The 10,206-nt window shown below is 35.7% G+C and overlaps 1 protein-coding gene across 1 annotated transcript in view; it reads right to left on the reverse strand.

Moving 5' to 3' along the window:
- The window catches only part of LOC107101842 (formin-like protein 1), a 43,345-nt gene extending 33,947 nt beyond the window's left edge, over positions 1-9,398 (reverse strand). The window contains exon 1 of the mRNA XM_015400914.1: positions 8,621-9,398. Within this exon, the coding sequence (XP_015256400.1) occupies positions 8,621-8,782 (162 nt within the window). The 5' untranslated portion in view covers positions 8,783-9,398. The remainder of the gene's footprint in view (positions 1-8,620) is intronic.
- Positions 9,399-10,206: the final 808 nt, after the last annotated feature.

A 10,206-nucleotide genomic window follows, 5' to 3' on the forward strand; every position in this document is an offset into this window, starting at 1 on the left:
AGAGAGAGAGAGAGAGAGAGAGAGAGAGAGAGAGAGAGAGAGAGAATATAGATATATAGAATGGGGAGTTGAAAAGTCTGTTTCGTAAAATCCCAGTTAGAATAATGCAGTATGAATATTAAAGATGGATATGAGCACCGACACAAGTGACAAAACTCCAAAGTAAAACATGGTGGGACAAAGAGATTTGCTTCACTGCATCACTAAATTTAATTAACTTGAAAGTTAATTCCTTGAAAATTTGGATCTGTGTGGAGGGGAATTTCTACAGCAGCAGTAACTGGTCCATCCTTCAAGGTTTACAGAGAACAAGACAAGCACAGTCAAAATATATATATAGTTATTTTCAACAGAAGGCCTGTATAGAACACATACATTGTAACTGTGATGTGGTCCAAAAAGTAAGAAAAAAAAAAAACCCTCTCATTTATAATAAAAATGCATAGTTGCATAAGTTGCTTGAATAATACGGTAAACTAAACTATACTGTTTTCTATATAATATTTGTTTACTTTAAATTATTTTTGTATGAGTATATGTTTGTTACTTGAAAAATAAACTAATGCACACAAACAAATTATTATAATCACCTCACTTAAAGAAAGGATAAACTAATAGGTTACTAAATATTTCCTTTTTTTTTTTCCAGCTCCACCCTGCATTCTACTTGCTGTGTTCCCAGTTAAGGAATATGCAAAGGTTCATGCAAAAAAATTTGAATGTCCCACAGGTCTCTAAACTCGCTCTGTCTCCATCTTTGTTAACAGCAGCAGTAAAAACCCTCAAAACAGATCAACAAACAGCAATACATTTTGCTCACAAAGACATTTACCAGCTCATTTGGTAAACAAAGCATGCAAACCATATGTACCTACTGCCTATTATCCTTAACATGGAAGCAGCATATAAACATACACTGCTGTAGCTGAATACATAAGCAGGATGTCTAACAATGAGTGCACAACATTTGCTTTAATTGTGGAGCTTAAAGGCACAGAGATGCAAACTCATTTGTCTATAGAGCGAATTGGAGTAACTCTTTTCATAAACATTTTTACAATTTATTTAGCTATTAAAACTTTTGCAGGGACACTAACACCTGAAAGAGAGGGACATTCCCAATGCTTTGATATCCCAATCAATCATAAAATAGAAATTGCACAAACTCATTAAATATGAAACAAAACCTTCCAGTAAGTGACCACTCTATCAAAAATACTTCAAGAGTCCAATAACTTCTAAAGGATATTGAGCAGTGGACAGGATATCCTGCAGAAATGGCATCAATGGGAGAGTTGAAAGATTAAAAATGTGTATTTTGTATTTGGATTTCTGATCCCAAAATGTATTGTGCAAATATTCCGTGGACTGACTTGACAAAAAGGGAACCTTTTCATAAAATTTGAGTCTTATTACATCTGTTGCAAAAATGAATGCAGAATTTCAGAACCAGAACAGTATACCTACAATAAAACACGGTTGTGGTAGTGTGATGTTTGGTGCTACTTTGTTGTTTCAAAACCTGGATGACTTGCTGTAATGGATTAAACGATTTTTTTTTTTTTTTTTTTGCACAGAAACTTCTAATGCAAAATTTCCAGCCATCCATTTTTCAACCTTAGAAGCAGAGGTGTCAAGTAACAAAGTACCAGTGGTGTCAAAAGTGCACAAATTAGTTACTTAAGTAGAAGTATAGATACTTCCGTTTAAAAAACACTCTGGTAAAAGTTGAAGTATCAACTTGACCTCTTTACTCATGTAAAAGTGAAAAAGTATGTGCTCCAAAAACTACTTATAATATAAAAGTATAAAGCAACCTTTAAAAAAAAAAATCCGGAATCCACTATATGAATTGAAAGCTGTTTTTGGACTATTTCAAAAAAATATTTAAGATAGGGCCAAGGATGAGGGAGGTCTTGTTGGTCTCTGAATCCTGTTGAAGTCTAAATTCAACATTGTAGCATGGCATAGACGATTCACGTTTGCAGTTTGAAGAACACCTGCTTGCTACTGGATTTCCTTTAGCTAAACAATGAGTGTTTGCGTTCTATGACTCATCAATTACACTAGTTTTCACTAGATGTGGATGGCGCCAATGATCTGCATTGGATGGCACACATTACGTGAAATACATATTTATAAACATTAAACCAGGGGTAACCAATTAAAAATCAGCGGCGTCTGAATAAAGAAAACCATCAACCAGTAAAGGTCCGGAGACATTTTTAATGATCTGTTACATTAAACAGAATTTAACACTGAAATAAAATGAGGTGTTTTTGCATTCATGTTATACATTGAATTTTAAATATAAAAATATAAAAAGAATTTATAAAATTTTTAAAATTTTAAATCTAAAGTGTTTTTTGAAGTAGAGAACAACAATCTTTCAGTTTGGTATATAGAAAATTTCCTGAATCACATATTTTATAAAACACCTGAACTGACTGTTTATTTTAATTTATTTTTTTTTTTTAGCTCAATGAGAGCAGTGGGCTTTAGGCTGCCCTGCAAGACTTTACACCTGGGTTTGAATGTTGACAAAGCCATTCTAAAGCACATATCAAGGAGCTCATTTTGAGCCTGGATCGATATTTATTTTTGATTTTGTTCATGGTGGAGAATCCTGCTTCACAGCAGCAGGTTGAGCCAAAAATACTCTAAATGTTCAGGCCAGGTCAAGATCCGCTATTGCAATTGCACCAAACAGGAAAAAGTATGGCAAGAAGATCCGGTTAGTCAAATTAAAACATAGTAACAGCAGATCGGTAACTACAAATTAGAGCATAATTCTTAAATATTTTAAAAAACTAACACAGTTTATTTCAAAGATTTGATGCAAACTATTGGTAGCAGACATTTTCAGTATCTATACTTTGCGGGAGTAATTATTTTTTAATTAACTTTTTAGACAACTGTTTAGTTTACTTCCACTCTTACATTTTTCTGTTCAATTATCTCTACTTTCTACTCCTTATATTTTGAAAATAGTCTCCTTAGTTTTGTTTCATTTAAGCTCAATTTCATTATAGCCTGTTGGCATTTAAAATAAATAAAAACCATCAGAATATAACAAACACTATTGGTTCTCCTTCATTTAATAGTGGAGTAAATCTGGACATGACAAATTTATTTACACCATTAGGATACCATCCCTCGCAATCCTCTTTTGTGGAGCTAAACTGGCTTGGCACATGTTTGCTGTCATCTGCTTAGTATGCTTAAAATGCAGCAACAGGACACAACCAAAAAAACACAAAACAAGAGCTTTACTTGCACCAGTCTAATTGAGCAAAGTAAGAACTCTGATTTAGAGCCAAGACCAAAGATTTCTCAGATTTTCTTACATCCACGCCTTTCTACCTTCTAAAGCTAAAAATCACAGTGTATACCAGCAATTTAAGCTCCAATATAAACACTATATATTCCACCAAGATGATCAGGTCAAGATTCCTATACATTCTACAAATAAAGAATCTCATGACTTTTAACTAATTTCTAAATATAAAATTTAAAGTTTTCTTAAGTTTTGAAATTCTCTTCTGTATATCCTTTACACAGGAAGTAACTTCCTGTAAAAAGGATAGACACAGTGATGAATGGATAAAGAGCAAGAGATATTTAGCAAGAGAATCGCACGTGTTCCAAACAGCATAGTAACGCAGTGACACAAAAAGTCTGTCTAAGTCTCAAAAGATAAACAGGAGTTGATAAGAAAAATGAAACCAAGTTTTACCTTCAGTTTTATTTTGACCATCTGCTTTATGTGAAACCAAAATTAAAGAATCATCAAGCCCATAACCTTAATGGCCCGCATGCCTTTGTGCCGTTTTTCCATTTCCCCCATGGTAATTCTTCATGCAGCAAGAACCTACAATTTAAAGACTATATGACCAGAATTGTTTGCACTTGCAATATAATCAGGATTTTTAAAAAAAGCATTTTTTTTTATTTAAAGCAAAATTTAGGGCTTAAAAATGATTAATCGTATATAAATCAATTATTGAAATAATTGTCAACAGATTTAATAATTGATTAATTCTTAACAGGAGTATACGGCCCCTGGAACGTGTCTTTAGCTGACAGAGAGACCCACTTAGAGCAGTAATAATACTGAAATTGTGAAAATAATATGTAAACATTTCGCATATAAAATAAAAAAAAAAACATCTATCAATAAGCTCTCAGCAAAACTCAAGTGGAAAAGTTCTAGTTTCACCTGGTTTAATTCCGTTGAAAGTAGTGTTGCACCGATACCGATACCAGTATCGGACGGGGCCCCGATACTGCCCTAAAATGGTGGTATCGGTATCGGCGAGTACCAACAAATTGGTGCACCGATACAATTTTGAGAGCCATAAGTTTATTCAACTATTGTCACCAACTCCTGGTAGGCAATAAAAACTTTTTATATTTATTATTATATTCACTTTGTATTAGATTTTTTCCTGCTTCACAAAGGTAGGCAGCAGCTTGACAAAGCCATGATGGCAATTGTTTTACATTGTTATGGTATTGGTATCGGCCGATACTGCACAGCCAGGTATCGGGTATCGGTATCGGGGCCAAAAAGTGGCATCGGCGCAACACTAGTTGAAAGTCTTACATGGAGCTATCAAAATATTAATCCAAAAAATAATCGTCCGATTAAAAGATTTGCAAAATAATTGTTAGTCACATTACATTAACAAGAGTAAGATATTATGTTTTATCCCAGCCTTCAGGTAGCTGCAATATTTTTAGGTGGGTTTCCTGCCACAGAGTTGCAGCTAGCACGGAAATCTGTGCATGCGAGCTAGTAAATACTTCAGCGCATTTGTTAAATTATGCGCAACATTGTCTCCATTCAAAGCAGTGAAAACAATGAAACCCTGGAGCTGAGAATGTACATGCTTGTGGTTGGGGCAGAGGAAAATTGAAATAAAATCATAATCTCAATTTTGGCCAAAAGGAAAAAAAAAAATCACAATTTAAATTTTAGGCACAAACTCCAGGTCCTACTTTTAGCCCCATTTTACATCAGCTCTTCTGAAGATGTTATATTATCTAAACCGAAAGAATGTTAAACCTTTAGAAGCATATCTGTTCTTCTGGTAGAAAGAAGTTTATATCCAGCCATTTACCAACAGCCTGCAAGCTTAAATAATATATATGTCACGTCAACATCAGCACCAGCTTCTGAGATAAGACTGACAATGAGAAGAGGAATGTGGATAACAACCCAGCAAGTCGTCTGGCTGCATTCTCAACATAGTTTCCTTGCCTCGACTCAGATCTGAGTCTTCCTTTTATACTGTTTTCTTCACGATCACTATGGAGTTATGAGTCCAGCCTGTTTACTAACCTACATTTTGTAAATCACAATCTCTGTCAAAGAGAAAAATAAAAGAAGCTGATTGGGAAATTTTCAGTTAATTGTTTTTGGCATGATATAATAGCCTCTTCTGGGGCAAAAGCCAAACAGTTCCAGGAGAGTAGTTCAGCAAATGGACTATATTAGCCATAAAGAGCATTTTTTTTTCCAGTTATGCCTAAAAAAGTTATCCCACTTGGCTTTCTAAAGTCTTAAAAAGTGTTAGAGCTTCTTGATCGAAGTGTGGTGATATCCATGTTGACCTGTTACTGTAGTTCCCCAAACTGACAGAACTGTCCAGAAAGTGGATCAAACAAATGTGTGGAGATCGAGGCAAAAAAATAATAAGAAAAGGGATGATAATTAATCTTGCACATTCCAACCCTTTACTATAACTATATTCTTACTATAATGCTCACAATGGATACAACTTACTTGAAACTACTGTAAGCATATACTGCTGAAAATTTCATTTTGAAATTAAGCTTGAGCAAAATGTCAAACACAATATTTTAAAACACAGGTGAGAAAATAAAATAAAAAAATCATTATTGCCCATGTATTTCTTATTACTTCTATCTTAAAATGTAATAGCTGTATGAAATCTAGTGAAATTAAATGGATTAATTTTCATTCTTACATCTATTGTGTCTTTTCTCTAACCCAAAAAGAACCAAAATAATACAACTTGGACCTAATTTGTCTACAAGATGGTGAAGATGACCAAGGCCAAGGTTTGATAAGAAACAGCTGGTGATATTTTTGCAAAAACAAATATCTTTTACAGGACTCACTGGCAAATGCCCAAGCAATTATGGCCCAATCTAAGTGGGTAATTGGTAGATTTAGGCAGATTTAGAAATTATTTTAGGGTTTTTTCTTCAGATTCCGGTTTAATTGCTTCAAACACTTCCAAGTAACAAATTACTTACAGTTCACTTGTATCAGTTCAGATGTCTCATGCTTCGTTTTTTTTTGTTAAAGTCCAAAAAATAAGCGTTGCATGGATGTCCGAGAATAATCAATTCTCATACCTGCCCTAACATGGAAACTGCTTTAACCCCACTGTTGCTGTCTTCAGGTGTGTGCGTTTCACCATGGACTACAGGGGTTGCCCACCATGAAAAGAAGTTTCTTCACCAAAATTAACATTTAAAGCTTTCCTGAAAGTTGCAGCTGCCCACAAGCAAGCCAATATCTCTGGAGAAATTATTGCTGGTCAAAGCTGTTAAAAAGTTAAGCATTGTATCCTGGATCTTGTTCTTTCAGTTATGACCAGATTTCATGATCATAGCTGAGGGTATTAATGTAGACCGAGTGGTAAATTGAGAGCCTTTTGCTCAGTTCTTTCTTCACTGCAATAAACCAGTGCAGTGTCCACATTATTGCAACAGCTAAAGAGATCTGTCTATTGTTCTCCTGCTCTATTCACTTATGAACAGAACCCCAAAATTCTGGAACTCCTCCACTTAGGGCAAGAGCCTCCAACCTGAAGGGGAGAAGCCACTTTTTTCTGGTTGTGAACTATGGTCCCTGCCACTTCAAACTCACATGCTGTAGGTCTTGGCAGGACGTAGCTAACAGAACCAGGTCATCCGCTTGAGGTTTGGTGTTTAAAATTCTATTTAACTGCTTTATATTGGGAGTTAAGAAAAGCTGGGTCAAATCTATGTGGAGGACATGGGTGTAGACAGGATATGAAGACTGCAGGATGGCAAGGGGTGGATTTTAAAAATATATAGAAACACCCGACCAGGTGATAAGCATGAGAGTGTTCCAATCATAATCGGATGTTTGGGTGCCAGTTGCCCTGATGCATTTCCAAAATAAGTGTCATGATCTGCCCTGATAGCTCACATAAATTACTCATGTCTTTCACCTCCTCTCCAGCTCCCAATTGTCTCTGATCTCATCCACCTGCCGGTTTCCCTTATATTGTCTTCAGTTCCAGCTATCATGGCGAGATACTGTTGTCTTTCTGTTGGTTCCTTGTTTACCTTCTGTTAGTGTCCTGTCTGTCAGTTTTAGTTATTTCCAAGACTCATGTACCCATTTCCAGTAGGAGATTATTTTTCAGCCCATATCTTCAGGCTAGATTTATCCCTTACCAGTGGTGACAGCGTTTCAGCATTTCCCGAGTGATTCTGTTTTCCTGAATCCGTTCCCTCTCACCCACTGGCCCTGTCTGTCCCTGCCTGATCTGCCTGCCTGAACCTCTGTTGGACTCATGCTGGATTCTGTCTGTGCGTTTTTGTCTGAGCTGGATGCTCGACGTACAGGACTCTGAACCGGCCTTCGCACTTTTATGAATTCCTGGAACCCAGATCTGGGTGGACTGTACTATTTACCAGGTAAGTAACTAACTCTAATTATCATCTTCTGTTCAGATGATAGTGGTCACTTACCTGTGTTTCTCCCATACCCAGCCGCAACCTCCCTCCTGCAGCGGCCGGATCTACAGCAGCACGCTTTGTTTCTGTTATGTTTTTGTTTTAATAAATGTTTTGAACTTTCCTACTGGCTGTCCCACCTTCAAAACTGGCTCCCCTGTCCTGGGTTTATGACAAAATTATACCTTTATATAAGAGAATTGCTACTTCCAAATTGTTTCATTGCACCTTAAATAAACTGCCAAATGACAGACACTTGGACACACTGCATTTATCCAATAGATAATGGTCTAAAATATTCTAAGATAAACCCAAGCTTTTAGAAGGAACAGAATTTCCAAAATCCCAACATTGACCAAACTAAGAAATTTTACTGCAAAATGCGGCTGGTATAAACTTTAAAGTGACATTAAACAAAAGATTAGTGGGGACGTATCTTGAAATTTGACTACTTGTGGGTTAAAGAAACTCCATAATTTTAAGCTTTTGAAATGGCCAGCAATTAAGCTTTGTGTTAAGCATTCTGTCTAACGGAAAATAGGCCAATACCTGGAAAATAAAAATCTAGCTAATGCGATAGTGATAATAAGTGTTGATTCAATACTTACAATCAAAATATTCTACGGTTAATAAAAAAACTATATGTTAAGGTGAAGCTCAATTTGACTAGAACTGGACATTAATACTAATCCTGAGAAGAGATTAAAACTGCAATCATTGCAGGAAAAATAAGCTTTTATGTGTCTTTTCACAGATGCATTGTGTTGGTGGCACAGTGATAAGATTGTTCTGCTGTGCACATTGCAAACATACTCCACATGTTTTGCTACCTTGTGCTGTTGATATGCTAGACCAAGTTATTCCCTTCAGGACTCACCAGTGCAGCACTGAAGCGTTCTTCCAGCTCCTTATCAGGGGGCATCGGAAGCTTGGGTCCTGCTGTTTGCTTCTGAGGCCCGGTACACTCAGGGCTGGTTATTGTGGTCTCCTTAATATCCCTTCCCTGGGAAATCTCAGAGCTTCCAGCTGCATTTCCCATGATTACGTTCCTTACGTCCAAACAACACTCATAAGGTAAGCCTTAACTATTAAAGCTTTATATACCAGATCTAAATTAAACCTACTTCCAAGTTCTGTCTGACCTGTGACCTCCCATCATCTCTACAAACTTGCAGTATTAACTCATGATAAAGCAGCCTTTATTACGCTTTGCTCTTTTAAAAGAGGGGTGAAATTCAGCCCTGCTTCTGAAAGAGAGTCCGACCTCACAGAGATCCTAAAGCATTATGAAACCCTAGAAAGAGGGAAGGGGATATCCTGATAGTGACAGACAAGAGTGACTGCTGAGCAAGTAAAAGACCAAATGTGAATTATAAAGTAGTCAACACAGTGTATAGCTTCTGTCCACTTCAAGTAAAGAAAAATTCTAAGAAATTTGAGGAGAAAACTATCTTCTAAAGCTGTTGCAGTGGTTCTAGATGAACTCCAGTTGCTTTTCCAGAAGGTAATGTGTACAAGTTATCCATCTGCTTCTAGATCCTACAACATCCTGGATATTTTAAAAGCCATACCCAAAAAAAAGAATAAGAAGAAAAAAAAAATTGAAATCAGAGAGCAGAGTAAAGATCCAGCAGGCAGTTGCTCTATCCTGCACAGTGACATTCATACAGTGACGGAAGGATTGGTGACTTTAAATTAGAGCATGGAACACCCTGGGTCCTAATGCCTCCTCTTTTAGGCCACACCTGTTGTTTGAAGCATGACGAGCAACAGCAGGTAGAGAAGGGCCCAGGAAAATTGATATTTGCAATGCTTTATAACATTGAAAATGGTATTATTATTGTTTTTCTGCCTTCATTTTACTTTTTAGTAAGCATCTATCAATGAAGAAAAAGGCATGATTCACAGAGCCCGTTATGCACACAGTATCTTGAAAATTAAAGCCATGCACTGAATGAATAATCAGCTAAGGCAAAATGAAAAATCCAAATAGAAATAAAAGATGATTCAACCTATTAAAATGACACAACATGCTGCAAATCCATAGCTAAATTAATCTCTAAATGCTCATTTTGAAAATTAGTCAACATGCTCAAATTGTTTTTCTTTCATTATAGCAAATCTTTAGTCTTTTACAGAGAAATTGAGCATTGTAATAAAGTAAAACATCTTGTAAGAAGAAAAAAGCAAACACACAGATTGTTATTTTCACACCAGCTTCATTGTGATAAAGGTTGCAATATATTGCTGTACTACAGAGCAGAATATATTTAACAAAATTTTAAAATATATTCAAGGTGTAAGGCCAATAAATTATTATTTTATTACTATTTTACAATTTTACCATACTATTTTAGCATTGGATGAAAGTGACATTACAGGTTCATATATATATATATATATATATATATATATATATATATATATATATATATATATATATATATATATATATATATATAT

The sequence above is a fragment of the Cyprinodon variegatus genome, unplaced genomic scaffold (assembly GCF_000732505.1).
Source record: "Cyprinodon variegatus isolate N-32 unplaced genomic scaffold, C_variegatus-1.0 Scaffold1161, whole genome shotgun sequence".
Classification (NCBI taxonomy): Eukaryota; Metazoa; Chordata; class Actinopteri; order Cyprinodontiformes; family Cyprinodontidae; genus Cyprinodon; species Cyprinodon variegatus.